The 17,373-nt window shown below is 44.4% G+C and overlaps 1 protein-coding gene and 1 long non-coding RNA gene across 6 annotated transcripts in view; one reads left to right on the top strand and one right to left on the bottom strand.

The window, feature by feature from the left end:
* RIC3 (RIC3 acetylcholine receptor chaperone) overlaps nt 1–11,705 on the bottom strand; it is a 51,925-nt gene extending 40,220 nt beyond the window's left edge. For 2 of the 5 annotated variants that reach the window (XR_013362112.1, XM_077866606.1), the window contains exons 1-2: nt 11,583–11,705; nt 10,993–11,194 (exon numbers count right to left, since the gene is read on the bottom strand). Coding sequence is in view for 4 of the 5 variants with exons in the window: in XM_077866606.1 (XP_077722732.1) it covers nt 10,993–11,194; nt 11,583–11,600 (220 nt within the window). In the remaining variant the exon portion in view is untranslated. The remainder of the gene's footprint in view (nt 1–10,992; nt 11,195–11,582) is intronic. The other 3 variants (XM_077866610.1, XM_077866601.1, XM_077866602.1) reach the window with 3 other exon arrangements.
* Nucleotides 10,144–11,869, top strand: LOC144294727 (uncharacterized). Its single transcript, XR_013362113.1, has 2 exons — nt 10,144–11,349; nt 11,580–11,869. It is a non-coding gene; the product is annotated as an uncharacterized LOC144294727 (long non-coding RNA).
* Nucleotides 11,870–17,373: the final 5,504 nt, after the last annotated feature.

Here is a 17,373-nt window from a genome sequence, read left to right as displayed (position 1 = left end):
GAGTCATCTTCCTAAAGCATTATTCTAACTGGTCTTGCCATTTCTCTGATCAAAAGCTTTCAATGGTTCCCACAGAGGACAAGAGACTTGTTACACAGTAAGGCAGCAGAGTAAAATCAGTACTATATTTTTAGTCAGTTATTAGTTAAGATACTGGCCAATACAAAAAAAAAAAAAAAAAGAGAGAGAGAGAGAGATACTAGCCGGGCCTCCAACTATTTAAGTGGATGTTAAATGAGCCTTTCTAAAGCTCGTTTTCATCATCTGTAAAGTGGATATAGATGGGATCATTAAAAGGATTGTTCAGGGTTGTTACAAGGATTACAGGTTAAAAATCATATACAAAGCACCCTGCATGCACAATGGGTATTTAACAAGTTCTGGTTTTGCCTTTCCTCCAAACTGAATTTCTAAACAACTGAACTCTATAATCTAGCCCAAAAGTACCTCTTCACATTTCTTTCTCATTATATACTCCTGATTCAACCTAACTAGACTTCTCACCATGCTCTGAGTCAGCCTTGTAATTTCTTACTACCAAGCCTTTGCTTTTTGCTGACTCCAGTGGTTTTGCTTTTCTCTCCAACTCTACATGTTTACATCCAGCTTATCCTTCAGGGCCCAGGCCAAATACTGCCCTCACCCCCAATGCTTTTTCTCACGTCACCCCCATGCACTTAGAACATACTGCTTGAATCTCTTTAATTGCACTTATCACAACTGGCCTTATTCAAGAGTTGTATTTATGTGCCTTACAGCCTCTACTTGAATGGACTGAGAAACAGATGAAATCTTCCACTAAGTACCACTTCTACCCCATTTTATTCAGTGCTGACCAAAACTTATAAATCCTATCAGAGCACCAGAAAAGATGCCTGTGACATCAGAAGCTGGCCTGGTACTATCAGCTAGGCCTTGGTGTTGGTAGGAGCTGGCTCGGTACTCACAGTTAGGTTTTGGTATCTTCCTGTTAAACGTCAGCAATTTCAGAGCATTAACATTAGACAAGGCCATTCTGTGACTACCGTGGATCAAGACAAAGAGTCAGACCACTCTGTAATCTGCCTGAACACAGATAAAACATGAATATTGTCTAAGGTAAAAAGTTCCAAATAGCCCCCATTCCTGGATAATGAGCGACTGCTGCTTCTTCACCAACTATAGCTTCAGCCTTTCTGTAGTCTGCTCTCCCTTTAGATAAACTCTATTAAGATACTCAGCCATAGAATTTGCCTCCCTACCGGATGGCATCCAATCTAGAGTGAACCCCCACATCCTTAAGCCTTCTTCAAATTCACCTAACACATGTCCATACCCTATAATAAAGCTTTTCTCACATTCTTAATGTGATGCCACAAGCTTCCTCATGCTGTGCATTCTCCCTTGCTACAAATAATAAATCCAACTTATTTAACTCTAGGTACTCCTTGTGCTCTGTGGCTGAAGTTCAGTGTTTTCTCCATGCTTGGGTCCCTTCAGGGTATGCTCTGGGTCTTGCATGCTATATACTCTGCTGAATTGATGTGGATGACTTGTACAGGGCCTGCTGGCCTTTACTGGAATCTCAAGACCCAGCACAGTTAGTTATGCTCAGAGCTAAAAATAATTTTTTACATCATTATCCTGAATGGTTTTTAGTTTTAAGAATAGAAAATGACAGTCAGAGTAACTGGTAAAGGTGCTCTACACCCACCACTCTGCTCCATACTCCCTCCTCTAAAAGTTTCTGAACTTGAAAGAGTACCTAATCTTCATGCACTCACAGGCTCTCAAATGGTCTTCTCCCTTCTCTGACATGCTTTCAGAGCAGATACTTGAGGTTTCATTACGAGAAAAGAAAAGGTAAGGGACCAAAATAATACACTCATCCTCAAGCACTTATATATCAAAACATAAAGAGCTAAGATTACAAAGAATTACGTATATGTGTCACACACACACAAACACACACACATATATGGACACATAACTATACATATAGGAGTATATATTTCCATATCTCAGATAGCTCAAGACCCAGTGGGCAGAACTCACCTGAGGAGAACGTGGTGACATAAGAGTCTGAGCTATTTCAGAGGAATGGGGCCACTGGGAAGGTACTCATAAGGAACACTACCTATAATACTCAAAGTAAGCCACTCACTGGAAAATATGGGCAGGTAGGATCAGGAGGAGAGATGCCAGATATCACATTATCGTGGAAGCACTACAGGATCCAGCTATGGAAGTGCTGACCAGGGCTATCCTGAAGCTGACTCAAGCACAGAAGCAGCATACAATTGTCATCTTGGAAGGCTTCACCTACTCTGGCACCTGTCCAAAGTCTCAGTAAGCTAACTTTGGAATGGCTGACAAGTTCCTCATCTCATATGCTGGTATTTCCACATTACACAGGTATATATGGTAAGAGTAGGGGAATTGCTACTTTGGCCAAAGAAAAAACTGGTTTGTGTAATGAAGAGAACGATAGGAGAAAGGGACCGTGCCAACTTAGTATTTGTGGCATCAAGGTAGGGGTTGTGTGGCACAGGCTCCAGAAAGGCAGAATTAAGTTCTGAAAATAGCCCCATGGCATGAAACACTTTTTAAGAGGAAAGCTCTTAAAATGCAGTATTGCTTGGGCATTTCAAAAATTGTCAAGCAGGTAGGAAAGGCGGAGTGGGGGGGAAGCAGATGTACAGGTAGCTCCTCTAAAAAAGAAAAGATGAACAAAACGACACATAAGTGAATGAGTGGCAAGACTTGGAAGAACCACTTGAGGCCAAGGTCCAAAATAAATTAAGATTTACAAAAAGGCTAGCCAAAGCAAAAGGGGTATTTTTAGAGTAAAAAAAGGGGGTGGGGGATTTACCGGATTATAAAATGTAATGCTAAGGAAGCAGAATTTCTGAACTTCTATTCTGCTTCCATACTGTCTATCAAAGGGAATGAATTTTGGGTTAAATGAAAGAGAATCAGCAATCCTAAGGACAAATATAAAGTCCCAGATGGGTGAGGAGGATAAGTCCATCCACCAAATAATTTCTACTCTCACTGGAAAACTTGCAAGAAAGGTCATTAAACTAAAATTTTAAGAAATTATGTTGATAGAGGAAAATTTTAAAGAGTGGAATAGGTGACTATTGTTCCAGTTTGCAAAAGGTGGATGGTGGACTTTTCAACTACAAAGAAGTGAGCACACTGTATAGCTCTTGGGCTAGATTCTAAGAAGGATTCTTCAGGAGATTGTGAGGAAGATGGCAAAGTAGGTGAATCCTGAACTTAACTCATCCATGCACATGGAAATAACAGCTGTAACTGTGCTACTAACTTTGAAAATGCCCAAGAACTGGCAGAACAGTGCTTCCACATTTAATCCTAGGGAGAAATTGAGGAGCAAAGCCGCAAAGATAAAGGGCGGAGGCACAGAGCAGAGATTGGGAAACAAACCCAGATAGGACTAACCACAAATGGAAAGATGCCACAAGCATCCTTAGAGACGTTAGAGGATCACACCCCACCCCAGGCTATGGGGACCCACACTGGGAAGATGAGTCCCCATTAACATCTATCTGGCTTTGAAAAAAAAAATCAGTGGGGCTTATTTGGCTTTAAAAATCAGCAGGGTTTAACTGTGGGTACTTAGAAAAAAAAAATCAACTGGGCTTAACTCAAGAGAGCTGAAGGGAGATAGGAAACGGAGTCCTCACCCTAAAGCATAATAAATAACCCGACTTTAAACACAGCATAGAAACAAGTTTGAAAAGTGTCTGAGGTATATGTGAAGAAGATGTATTTACTACTCTCAAAACATGTGCTGGAGGCGCAGGAATCTTCAGGATACTTCAACAACAAAAGTGCTGGCAAGCGCCATTTCTCTTCCCTTCCCTAAACCTAGAAAGCCAGACACTTGGAAAAACCAGCATAAACGCTCTCCACCTATTTTGCTAGCACCATGTACACGGCACCAGCTTCCCCTGCACAACGTTGGCAGACGTCTCTGTAAAGAGTCTCCAGCCCCACCATATTCTGTAAACACCCCAGCAAAAACCAGCACCAATTCAAAGTGAATCCTGTGCTGGAGAGAGTGAAAGATAACCCCACACACCAGCACCCCCGCAGTTCCAGCAACCAAGCCTTTTCACTGGCCACAAAAGAAGAATCCCCCACCTTCTGTTGTGTCTGCAGCTGTGAGAGAGAGACTAAGTGCAGAAATTGAGGCTGATTGCTAAACTTCCCCCCACCTATGCTCCAAAACAAGTGAAAAGTACAAAATGGACAAAACCTAGATGAGCAGCAAAAAAAAAAAAGTCAGTTTAGGATTCTAATATATCACAAGGTCAGTAAGTAAAATGCAAATTATCTAAAGTAATCCTCAAGATGCACAAAAAGAAGTAGAGAATTTTTAAAAGGAGGATGGGGGAGGCATCAGGTTGCTCTTTCATGATCTAATAGGCTTCCACTTGCTATCATCTGCCTTCTAAGAAGGCTGTGTTGAGAGATACTTGAAACTAGGTCATAGGAGGAATGGATGAACTCCTAGAGAAGTCAACAAAGAAAAAAGACCGAAGAAAGGGACATGCTGCTAGTCTTCATTCCTGAACTCACCATTTTCCCTTTGATCTACTGTTCCTCCATTCCTATTGTGATGAAGGGCATTACCAACTGCCTACTCACCTAAGCCAATAACCTGAGACTAATCCAAGATGTCTCCCTCCCCTTCACCTTCCAATTCTTCTTAAAAATGGCTCACATGGGGTACCTGGATAACTCAGTTGGTTAAGCATCCAACTCTTGGTTTCAGCTCACTATCTCAGGGCCATGAGATGGGGCCTTGTGTCAGGCTCCACTCTTAGCATGGAGCCTCCCTCTCCCTCTGCTCTTCCCCCCACTCATGCATGTGCACACACACACACACACACACACACACACGTGCACTCTCAAATCCTAAAGAAATGGCTCTTAAAACTGAAATTTCTGACAATGTTAAATACATCTCAAATCATTAAATATGAAAATAATACCAGAGAAATATAATAAAAATAGCTCTTAAAATTGTTCTTACCCGGGCAGCCCAGGTGGCTCAGCGGTTTAGTGCCACCTTCAGCCTAGAGCCTGATCCTGGAGACCCAGGATCAATTTCCACGTTGGGCTCCCTGCATGGAGCCTGCTTCTCCCTCTGCCTGTGTCTCTGCCTCTCTCTCTCTCTCTCTCTCTCTCTCTCTCTGTCTCTCATCAATGAATAAATAAAATCTTTAAAAAAAATTGTTCTTACCCAATGAAGACAGCCCCCCTGCTCTCCTTCCTCCAGTACCCCCATATCCCTTTGGGAATCATTATCAACTTCAGAGTGATTAATCAGCATATTCTTTCCACCCAAAACACTGCAAGTAACTTAGTTCAAGCTACTAAGATGCATGGATAAGTTAGCTGGAACTACTAGGGAAGAATAAGGGGGTAGGGGTGCAGGGTGGATAAGAATGAGGTGGGAGTGAAGGAAGAGTTTAAAAGAAAAGATATGCTCCTTCTCTGAACCATGGAATGTGAGAAGTGATGTCTTGTACTGTTGCAACCATTGTTGCTATCCTGAGAGAGCAGTCAGAGGACAGAGCCAACTTGAGAAGGAACTGGGAAGTTTGTTTTTTAAAAGATTTTATTTATTCATGAGACACACACACAGAGGGGCGTGGGGGGCAGAGACATAGGCAGTCATAGGCAGAGGGAGAAGCAGGCTCCAGGCAGGAAGACTGATGCGGGATCACGCCCCAGGCTGAAGACGGTGCTAAACCTCTGGAGCCACCAGGGCTGCCTGGAACTAGGAAGTTAAATGAACACAGAAAATCAGAGCTGGAGCCCAGATGAGATTGGGAAGCTCTGGATTAAACAACACTGAAGGCCAATTCTAACACAGGGTCTTTTCATTTATACAAAGCAATGCATCCCTTTTTTGTCATAAGGCTATTGAGGTTAAATCTTCTGCCATTTGTCATGAAGATCCTAACTGATGAGCTCAACAACGCTGACTTAATGATGCTCCTGTGTTCCCAACTGGAGTACTGTAAGTATCTTCACTGTAAAGAAATCCTCACAATGCATCTCCTATACTGCTGCCAGGATGTCTTTTCTAAAACCACACTGGATGGTCCTCTTCTACTTACCAACTTACAATGGCCTCTTCTACCTTTAGAATAAAATCCAACCTCCTTAAGTATTTTTTTTTCTTAAGTATTTTTTTAATGTTTTTTTTATTGGAGTGGAATTTTCCAACATATAGCCTAACATCCAATGCTCATCCCGCCAAGTGCCCCCCTCAGTGTCCATTACCCAGTCATCCCTGGACTGGGTCCACCTCCCCCTTCCACTACCCCTTGTTCATTTCCCAGAGTTACAACCTCCTTAAGTATGAGAGGGAAAAACAGTTCCTCACAGTTTGGCCCCTGCCAACATCTCTGGTCTCCTCTCTCACCACAATGAAAAAAAATTTTTAAAGGACACCAGCATGAAAACGAAGACAACCCACTAAATGCAAGAAAATATTTGTAAATTATGTACCTGAATAGAGACTTATCTGGAGAACTCTTAATAAACAATAAACTCAACAATAAAAAGTAACCCAATTTAAAAATGGGCACAAGATCTGAAGATACTTCTCCAAAAGTGATATACAATTAGCCAATACACACACAAGAAGCAGCCAAGGACAGTAGTCATCAGGGAAATGCAAATAAAACCACAATGAGGTGTCACTTCATACCCACTCAGATAGCTATGATCAAAAAGGCAGACAATAGGTGTTGGCAAGATGTAGAGCAACTGGAACGCTTATACACTGCTGGTAGGAATGTTAAATGGTGCAGCCACTTTGAAAAACAGTCTAGGGATCCCTGGGTGGCGCAGCGGTTTAGCGCCTGCCTTTGGCCCAGGGCGCGATCCTGGAGACCCGGGATCGAATCCCACGTCGGGCTCCCGGTGCATGGTGCCTGCTTCTCCCTCTGCCTATGTCTCTGCCTCTCTCTCTCTCTCTCTCTCTGTGTGTGTGTGACTCTCATAAGTAAATAAAAATTAAAAAAAAAAAAAGAAAAAAAAGAAAAACAGTCTAGCAGTTCCTCAAAAGGTTAAATATAGAGTAATCACATGACCTAGAAATTTCACTCTTCATTCCAGCCACTAAAATGCTCATATTTCCGAAATGTATACACCCGAGAAAAATGAAAACATGTCTACATAAGTTTGTATTCAAATTGTAATAGCATTATGCATAATAAAAAATATAAACAATCCAAATGTCCATCAACAGATGAATGAGTAAAGTATGGTATATCCACACAATGGAATATTATTCAGCTATAAAAAAGTAATGAAGTACTGGGATGCCTGGGTGGCGTGGCTGGTTAGGTATCCAATTCTTGGTCTTGGCTTAGGTCATTATCTCAGTGTCATGAGACTGAGCCCTGGGTCGAGCACCGTACCCAGGCTCTGCACTCAGCATGGAGTTGGCCTGGGTTTCTTTCTTCTTCTCTGCTCCTCCCTCTCACTCTCTCTCACTCTAAAATAAATCTTTAAAAAAAAGTAATGAAGCACTAATACATGCTACAACATGGATGAGTCTTGAAAACATACAGAGCAAGAGAAGCTAGTCACAAAAGATCATATGTCCTATGATTCCATTTATATGAAATTTCTGGGACAGAAAAACTTATATTGACAGAAAGTAGACTAGTGGTTACCTAGGGCTGAAGGGGGTGGGGCAGTTTGGAGGGTGATGGCTAAAGAATATCGGGATTTCATGAGGGAAATGTTCTAACATTGACTGTGGTGATGGTTGCACAAATCTGAATATAACAGATTCCACTGAACTGTACACTTCAAGCAGGTGACCTGTATGTGAATTATATCTCAAGAAAGTTGTTAGGGAGGAAAAAAAGACTCTCCTGCTCTAGGACACTTTTCTTGTCCCCTTTAAAACTGACTGTTCTAACCATGAGTCCGCATTGTTCCCTGCAAGGACTTTGAGTACATGCAACTGACACACACTTACTGTCAGTTTTCCTCTACTAAACTATGAATCTCAGGCAAGATTTGGTTCATTTTTCTTAGAATCCTTGGTTATCTGTATACTGTGTATATACTATGTGAATACATCATAAGTATTTACTAAAAGAATGTCTTAACAACTGTCATGTGGAAAAGGGACTGTAGTTGTTTCACATATTCCAATGGGCAGAAATGAAAGTTACAATGACAGATTTCAAGAATTTTCAAGTAACTGAGGCTGTCTCTTTCTCCAAAACAAGGGTTTCGGGTTATGTGAATTCTCTGAATTGATACTCAAACTCTGAATGTCAGCATAAATGGTATGTGAATTTTTCTAGGGAGAAACTCCATAACTTTCATCAGATTCTCAAACGGGTAAATAACCCCAAAAAGGCTAGGAATCACTACTTTTAAAATGTCAGCATACCAGCCCAGGGATTTTAAGCAATTTGTTTTTTTTTTTTTTAAAGATTTATTTATTTATCTATTTATGATAGAGAGAGAGAGAGGCAGGCAGAGACACAGGAGGAGGGAGAAGCAGGCTCTATGCGGGGAGCCCGATGTGGGACCCGATCCCCGGACTCCAGGATCACGCCCCTGGCCAAAGGCAGGCGCTAAACCGCTGAGCCACCCAGGGATCCCCAAGTAATTTGTTTTTATTGAAGATACTTGGCATACAATGTTACCTTAGATTTAAATGTATAACATAGTAATTCTACAGCTCTATACATTATTATGCTCACAGTAAGTACAGCTACCATCTATCACCATATAACATTATGACAACACCATATACTCCCTATGTTGTGCTTTCATCCCTGTGACTTATTAATTTCATAACTGGAAGCCTGTATCTCCCACTCCTCTTCACCCATTTTGCCCATTCCCCCACCACACCTCCCATTTGGTAACCATCAGTTCTCTATATTTATGAGTCTGTTTTTGTTTGCTCATTTATTTTTTAGATGCCACACATAAATGAGATCACATAGTATTTGTCTTTCTCTGTCGGACTTATTTCACTTAGCATAACACCTTCTAGGTTCATCCAAGGATGAAGAGTTTAGTTAGCAAAATTTCAGTTACTGAAATATACCATACAAGAGAAGTTTTTGCCTAGATTATATTCCTTTGGTAACTAATGCAAAAAGAGAATTCCCAATACTAATAGCTTCATAAGCTTAAATTATTCATTTAAAAATATCTGTCGACTGCCATTTTAGACAGGTGCTCAAGAAACAGTGGAAAACTAGACCAAGTCCCTGCCCTCATGAAACTTCTATTCTCAAAGGTAGAAAGAGAAAAAAATAAGAACATTTCATATCATATAGTAATTCCTTCAAGAAGGGAAACGCAACATGAAGGAATAGGGAAGGAGGAGGGTGAAGTTAGCTAGGGTCTGTAGGGACAATCTCTCTGAGGTTACAGCTGATCAGAAACTTGAGTAACCAGAAGGAAGCTGAGGGAAGAACAAGAACAAGGACAGAAAGTGCAAAGATTGTAAGACGAGAACATTGAATATCAACTCTTGAGTTCTCAAGGGAAAGTGCCACATTTAATCTCCATACAACATTCAGAAGAGTATCTCCCATGCACATTCAATAAAGCTTAGAAAATTCAGCATAGGGTATCCCTGGGTGGCTCAGCGGTTTAGCGCCTGCCTTCAGCCCAGGACATCATCCTGGAGTCCCAGGATCGAGTCCCAGGATCGAGTCCCACATCGGGCTCCCTGCATGGAGCCTGCTTCTCCCTCTGCCTGTGTCTCTGCCTTTCTCTTTCTCTGTCTCTCGTGAATAAAATCTTTAAAAAAAAAAAAAAAGATAAGTCAGCATAATGGAATTCAATTCAGTAAAATACTGTTTTAAAAAAAAATCTTCACTGTTAAGGTCATCATGAATTAATCTTCAAGGCAGACAAGACGATATCAATTAGACAAAACGAGTAAAACCTTTGGCGTTTTGTAATAAGAAAGAAAATAAAAACCCCACATTTTTTAGAAGTCTCTTCCAGGTAGTTTTCCAAGCATAAAGTTTTGATCAAGAGAATTCTGGGTTCAATCTGCCCTCTATCCCTAGAGCTTGGTGCCTTGCATCTACAGGACTCCTATCTATGACGCGCAAGAGAGGGGACTAGAGTCGGTGCGCACGAATCACAGGGAGGCGGATTCAGCGCGACAGGAGCTGTCCAATCATCAACGTGCTGAACATTAGTGGAAGCGCTTGGAGGCCGTAAAACCATCCGCAAGGGTCATTATCAGAGACAATTTACAGGCGAAAGTTACCCGTGGAACTTCAGGAGCTACACGGAATTGCTCTAGTTCCTTCTTTCGGCCTGGACATCCATCCCTTTGGACTCCTTATGTAAAAGCCCCTGAGCGCGCCAACAGGGTGGATTCGTGAACACCGCGTACACAACCACACGGTAACAAAGGACTGGCAAACACTTAAGTACGGGGGGGAAGGAAACGTAGCATCTGTTCATCTCAGTAATTGAAACTGGAGTTAAAAATCTTCTATTTTAAAAGGCATTAAAAAAAAATAAAGCCTTAAGTGGGGGCGCTGGAAGTACACAATGACTCGAGGTTAACCAATACCAAGGCCAATGGACTTCGCTTCATACAAAAAAAAAAAAAAAAAAAAAAAAAAGCCCGGCACGAGGCATCGGGGAACCCCGGAGAGGGGAATCCAAGTGGGAGCCCTCCGGACCCGGCCCAAAGCGCCTGAACAGAGCGGGCAGCGGAGTGAAGCCAGGGAGGGGACGGGCTGCGCACGAGGCAGGCGTGGGGGCCACCCGGAGGGCGCCCGGGCACCACGCACGCGCGCGCCGGCATCGCCGCCCTCCCTGCCGAGGGGGGTCTGAGTCGCCGCGGCGCTCCCAGCCCCCCCCCCCCCCCCACGGTGGAGGAGACCTCGAGGGCCCCCGCCCTGGAGCAGCAGCGCTCTCCGTACGCTGACGGGGACCTAGCTAGCCGCCGCCTACCTTCCGGCGCAGGTGGCGGCTCCTGCCGCCTTCCGCGAGACAGGAAGGCCTTGGGCAGCAGCAGCGACACGGCCAGCACGAGCCCCGAGGCCAGGGCCACCCTCCGCACGGTGGAGTACGCCATGGCCGCCGCCCTCGCCGCAGGTGCCGACGCCCGCCGCAACCGGAACCGGAACCACTGCGCCGGCGGCCGAACTGCGAGCTGCGCGGACGGCGACGCGCGAGGGACAAGCGCGTGAGGCCCCCCGCACCGCGACCGCGGCCGCGGCCTCCGTTCGCCCCGCCCCCACCCGCTGCGCGCGCCCTGGGGTCTGGGCCGCCTGGAAGCTCCTCGCTCCCCGCGCCGAGCTGCTGAAGGTGGTGCCCCCGGTGCCCCCGCTTCCCCCACCCGCTGGCGGCGCTGCCCGCCGCGCCCCCAGACCACGCGTGCGCTCCCCTGCCCGCCCGCCGCCCGCCCCCGCAGCCAGCCCCCCCCCCTCCCCCCCCCCCCCGGCCAAACCGCGCGCGCCGTGACCTCCCGCCTGGGCCCGAAGCCTTTCGCGAACACCTCCTCTCCTCCCCAGCCCAGCCCTCAAACTTCTTTCCAGGACCTCGGGGCCCTGAGCCATGTCTTCACAGAGCCGCGTGCAGACGGAGCATCTGCCCTTGCCCTGGCGTAGTCCTCGCCTCCAGGGAAGCTGGGCTCGTCCTGTTCCCTCCCCCGGGAACTCCCAAGGCCGCCTCCCCCGGCGGGAAACTCGGAAGAAATGAAAAATACCAACTTCACGAAACCTCTCCAGACAGCCCTCGCCTCCCTCCGTATTCCCACAGCCCGTCCTTCCGGTCTTTATTTTATGGACATTAAATAATAAACGTTTAGTTCCTTCGATGCATCAAATCCAGAAATGGCCCTACAGGGTCTGATGAAGAAGAGGGAGTTTCCTACGGGGCAGGGAGGTATCTGAACAGGAGAAGGCGGGGCAGCCTGGGTGGCCCAGACGTTTAGCGCCTGCCTTTGGCCCAGGGCCTGATCCTGGGGTTCCTGGATCGAGTCCCACGTCGGGCTCCCGGTGCGTGGAGCCTGCTTCTCCCTCTGCCTGTGTCTCGGCCTCTCTCTCTCTCTCTCTCATGAATAAATAAATAAAATCTTTTTAAAAATAGAAATAATAAAGAAAATGCAGGAAATATTCTGAACTCTGGAGCAGTCAGCTCAACTGGAAGGAGAGGTAGGTCAAGAAAAAGCTCCTGAAAGTAGGTGAAATTTGAGATTTTGAAGAATAAGTCACTAGACAGGTGGGAGGAGTTACTCAAAGGATGCAAAGAAAGCAAAGGCATGAAAGCCCCTGTGTCCTCCAAAGATTACAAGTGATTCATTTTGGCTGGGCCGTAGGGTTGGTGACAGGGTAGAAAGTGGTAAGACTACAAATACAAGCAGGAGCGAGAGTGTGAGAAGCCTGGGTATAACTTACAGTTCAACATGGCAGATGAAACACACCCATTTATCTTTCCTTTTCCAGACACCTCACAAAAAAATGAAAATGAAAGGGTATCCACTAGCAGACTAAGGAGAAGGAGTGAAAATAACAGCAGACAAGAAAGGTCAACAGTAAGATGCAACATTATCCAACAATGACAGTCACATATGTAATTTAAAATTTCCCACTAGCCACATGAAAAGTGAAAAAGGAGAGACATTCATTTAATACATCTTATTTAACCTAATATATCCGAAATATTATTTCAACATGTATAGCACTCACCAGTCACATTTCAATGGCTCAATAGCCACATGTGACTAGTGGGTACCATACTGGGCAGTGCAGGTGTAGAGCATAAAAAGTGAAGTTACCTACTGAGGGAAAGCCCAGAAAAGGCAAACTAATTTGCCCCTCAGAACCTAGGAGGTCTTAAGAATTGGAGGCATAGAGTTCCTTTAAAGGCAGAGATGTGAGACTGAATAAAGGATGGGCTGAAAATCTAGTTAAGAAGCAGATGCTGGGATCCCTGGGTGGCGCAGCGGTTTGGCGCCTGCCTTTGGCCCAGGGTGCGATCCTGGAGACCCGGGATCGAGTCCCACATCGGGCTCTTGGTGCATGGAGCCTGCTTCTCTCTCTGCCCCTCTCTCTCTCTGTGTGTGTATGTGTACTGTCATAAATAATAATAATAATAAAAGAAGCAGATGCTATCCTCCAACTCTTGTTCCTCAATTATTGCAGCTGGGTGGTTGCCCCTACCAGCATTGCTCAGGCATCATCATTGTTGATATCATCAGCATCACCAAAGGTTATTGAGTACTTACTATGTATTCCAGGTATTTTACATAACAGTTAATTCTAACAATTTTATGAAGCATTATACTCATTTTACAGATGAGAAAACCAAGAAACAGCTTAAGTAACCCCCCAACAATCACGTAGTATCAATTGAAAGCTATTATTTGAACCCAGGCATGCTTACTCTAGAGCCCTCTTAACCAGCAGTTTTACTCTCTGGAATCAGAGAGTAAAGCTCTGGACTCATGGACAACAGGTGCAGCTCATGGAGGTGGTGACTGATGGGATATGGCTTCTAAGAGGTGCAGAAAAAACTGTGATGACCCCTGAAATTCTGGCTTGGGTGACTGGATAGGCACTGATTCCATATAGCAGCATTTTGAGAACAGAAGAATCAGGTTTGTGAGAATGACAAGGAGTTCAGATTTTGAGTAGTTAGATTTGTGTCCCATGAAATATCCAGGTACGGCTATCCAGTTGGATATAGGGGTCTGAAACTCACAAGAGATGTGTGAGCTGCAAATATGGAAGCAATCGGCCCTTCAATAGTAAGTGAAGTCTGGGAGAAGATAAGATTAGCAAGAGTGCTCACATAGAGTGAGGAGATGCCACACGAGGAAATCTAGATTACACCATTATGTTGAAGTTCCAACTATGAGTACAGAAATGGGGTATGAAAGAAGATGGGATCTGAGTGTTAAAATCTTGAATAAAGACTTACTGAGAAGTTAGAAGGTGACAGAAACAGAAGGTGTAATGAACAATCAGAAGGCACGCTCTTGTAAGGAGTGGTAGGTCTTGTGTTTGCTTGTTTTGAGACCAGTTGTAGCGGTGGTGGCAGGTTCTCCTTAGCATACTCCTAAGTCCTTTACATACGGAAATGCATTGATGATAATACAAGACTCTGAATAAACGCCTGCCCTTAATCATTAAATGCTTAATCTCATTATATTTTTTTATTGTTCTATACTCAAATAGACCTTTATTCCTCTTGTCTGCCATCCCATTGCAGTGAAACCTGTAAATTGCCCCCTCGAAGCTTTCCCCCATGTTGCTGGCATTCTCCCTATGCTAGTCGCCTTCCCAACATTCCTAATTTACCTTTGTTCCACTTATCTTGGCATTCAATTTCAGCCCAGAAACAAACTGCTCATGGATCACAAGACCCAAAACAGAGAACCTGCCTTTCTCTAGTGTGCAGTAGGAAGCAGAGAAAGGCTCTTCCAGCCTTAAACACCAAAGAAGAGAAAGACCTCTATTTGTCTCCTTCTCCTTGGAATCTATTTCTACTCTGCCTTTTAATGACCAGCAGGGCACCCTGATATGAGGCCCATGAGGGCCTACAGCTGGAGCCACTGACCTGCAGCTGCTGCCAATAAAGTCCTTCCCTCCACTCCTTTCACAGCTGACGTTGCCTAAGACAGAAGGCCCAAATAAACCTGAACCCCTTCCAGGAAGCTCTGCAGGTCCAGCTCATGCCAATTCTCCTTTCATTGAATTGCTGTGGACATTGTTTATTATGGGTTTATAGGTTTGTTGGGTCTTTTAATCTGGGTGGGAACCCCAAGAGGATAGGGTTATAGCTTCTTTCCATAACAAGACTGAGCACAGAACTGATTCACGGTAGGTTCTTACTGAAGTATGAGGCTGCTGGTTTCACACACACACACATCGATTTTGCCACTGCTCCAAGAACTATACATTTTCCTAGGAATCAATAGAGTTTCCTTGACAGTCACCCCAGAAGATATATAAAATACCAGTTATAAAAATAAATAAGTCCTGGGGATATAATGTACAGCATAGTGACTATAGTTAATAATAATGTGTTGTATATTTGAAAGTTGTTATGAGATCCTAAAAGTTCTCATTGTAAGAAAAAGCTTGTAGGGCACGTGGGTGGCTCAGTCAGTTAGGCATCTGCCTTCAGGTCAAGTCATGATCCCATGGTCCTGGGATGGATCTCCATGTTGGGCTTCCTGCTCAGTGGGGAGTCTGCTTCTCCTTCTGCCCTTCCCCCCCTGCTCATGATCTCTCTCTCAAATAAATAAATAAAATCTTTAAAAAAAAAAAAAAGAAAAAAAATGTAGTGTTAGATGTTAACTAGACTTATTTTGGTCAGCATTTTATAATACATGCAAATATTGAATCATGTTGCACACCTGAAACTAATGTGTTCTTTTTAAAAACTAATATGCTGGGGCACCTGCCTGGCTCAGTATATGCCTTTGGCTGAGGTCATGATCCCGGGGTCCTGATATTGAGTCCTGCATCAGGTTCCCCACAGGAGCCTGCTTCTTCCTCTGCCTATGTCTCTCTGTCTCTCTCTCTGTGTCTCTCTCTCTCTGTGTCCCTCTCTCTGTGTCTCTCATGAATAAATAAATGAAATCTTTTTAAAAATACAAAATAAAAACTAATATGCTCTATGTCAATTTCAATATTCTATATTTATATTTCAATTTAAAAAGACATGGCTTAAAAAAAAAGTTACCCCAGAGAGTCTCATTTCAACAAGTCACTGATTTTGCCTACCATAGGTCACTCTACCTCATCCACCAAATCTCCTAGTGACCATGATAGTTAATTTTATGTTTTCAACTTGACTAGGCCACAGCACCCAGATATGTGGTCATACATTATTCTGGATGTTTCTATGAGGGTGCCATTTTCTGATGAGATTAAATCTGTGGAATTTGAGTAAAGCAGATTGCCCTCCATAATGTGGATGGGCCTCACCCAATCAGCTGAAGTTCCCGCACAGAACAAAAGACTCATCTCTTCTAGGTTAGAAAGAATTCTGTAGCAGGAGGTCTTCTGACTTGAGCTGCAGAATTGGCTCTTCCCGGATCTCTCAAGTCTGTCAGCCCACCCTGAAGATTTTGGACTTGCCCAACTTCTATAATCACATCAGCCAATTCCTTAAAATAAATCTCTCCCTTGCTCCCTCTTTTTCTCTCTCCTTCTTCCCCCATCCCCACTCCCCATCCTGACCATACTCAACATCCAATTGGTTCACATTTCCAATTAGATTCCCCCTGTGACTGAAGCTTCTCCATCCCAGAGGAGATTCCAAGGATGCACCTTGGTCTCTGAGAACAGATTTAAAGACGAGCCCAAAGGAACTATAGTCAAGAGTCATGGACACTGAGCATCCCCAGTGGCTCAGCAGTTTAGCGCTGCCTTCAGCCCAGGGAGTGATCCTGGAGATCCGGGATCAAGTCCCACTTCGGGCTCCCTGCATGGAGGCTGCTTCTCCCTCTGCCTGTGTCTGCCTCTCTCTCTCTCTCTCTCTCTCTCTCTCATGAATAAATAAATAAAATCTTTAAAAAGAAAAAAAGAGTCATGGACCCTTAATATAGGCAGGAAATTGGGGTGGTTCACAGGAAATTAAGACCCAAATATCCAGAACACTGAGCATAAGGGAGCATGGCCTGTAACTCCTAGACCAGATTGAAGAAGCTAAAGAAGGAAGGAAGGAGATGGCGCAGGATAGACCCAGAGCAAATACTGGACCTAGGCCTTGAAAGAAGGGTGAATTTCCATCGAGGATGAAGGAAATGTGATAAACACCTGTTAATTGTGGATGTCCAAAATATTTTGAATACCTTTTTATTTTTTTATTTTTTTTAAGATTTCATTCATCTATTCATGAGAGACAGAGAGATGCAGAGACATAGGCAGAGGTAGAAGCAGGCTCCCTGCAGGGAGCTTGATGCAGGACTCAATCTTAGGACCCCGGGATCACAACCTAAGCTGAAGGCAGACGCTCAACCATTGAGCCACCCAGGTGCCCTGAATATTCCTTCTTTGATGCTGTCCACATCAAGAACCTCACATTCTCAGTGTAGAATCCAACAAACTATACTCCCCCTTGCCACTAGGTAGAGGTCTATGACCACTTCCTCAGTCAGACCTACCCATGCCTGACTTTGGTTAGGAAGTTATCTGTGAGAGTAAACAGCAATGCCTGGGGTGCCTTTTAATGGTCCTAGGTAGCAGCAGAGGTGGGATGTTCCTGCAGTTGGTGGCTGCCACAGCAGCCTCCGGAGAGGCAGAGCTGAGACCATACAGGCCTTGGGGCAGTGCCTGCAGAGATCCCTCAGGAGGCCAGCTCTGTGGCATGGTTCTG

The sequence above is a fragment of the Canis aureus genome, chromosome 23 (assembly GCF_053574225.1).
Source record: "Canis aureus isolate CA01 chromosome 23, VMU_Caureus_v.1.0, whole genome shotgun sequence".
In the NCBI taxonomy this organism is placed as follows: Eukaryota; Metazoa; Chordata; class Mammalia; order Carnivora; family Canidae; genus Canis; species Canis aureus.
Note: the sequence above shows the minus strand (reverse complement) of the source record. Positions and strands in the feature narration are given on the sequence as shown.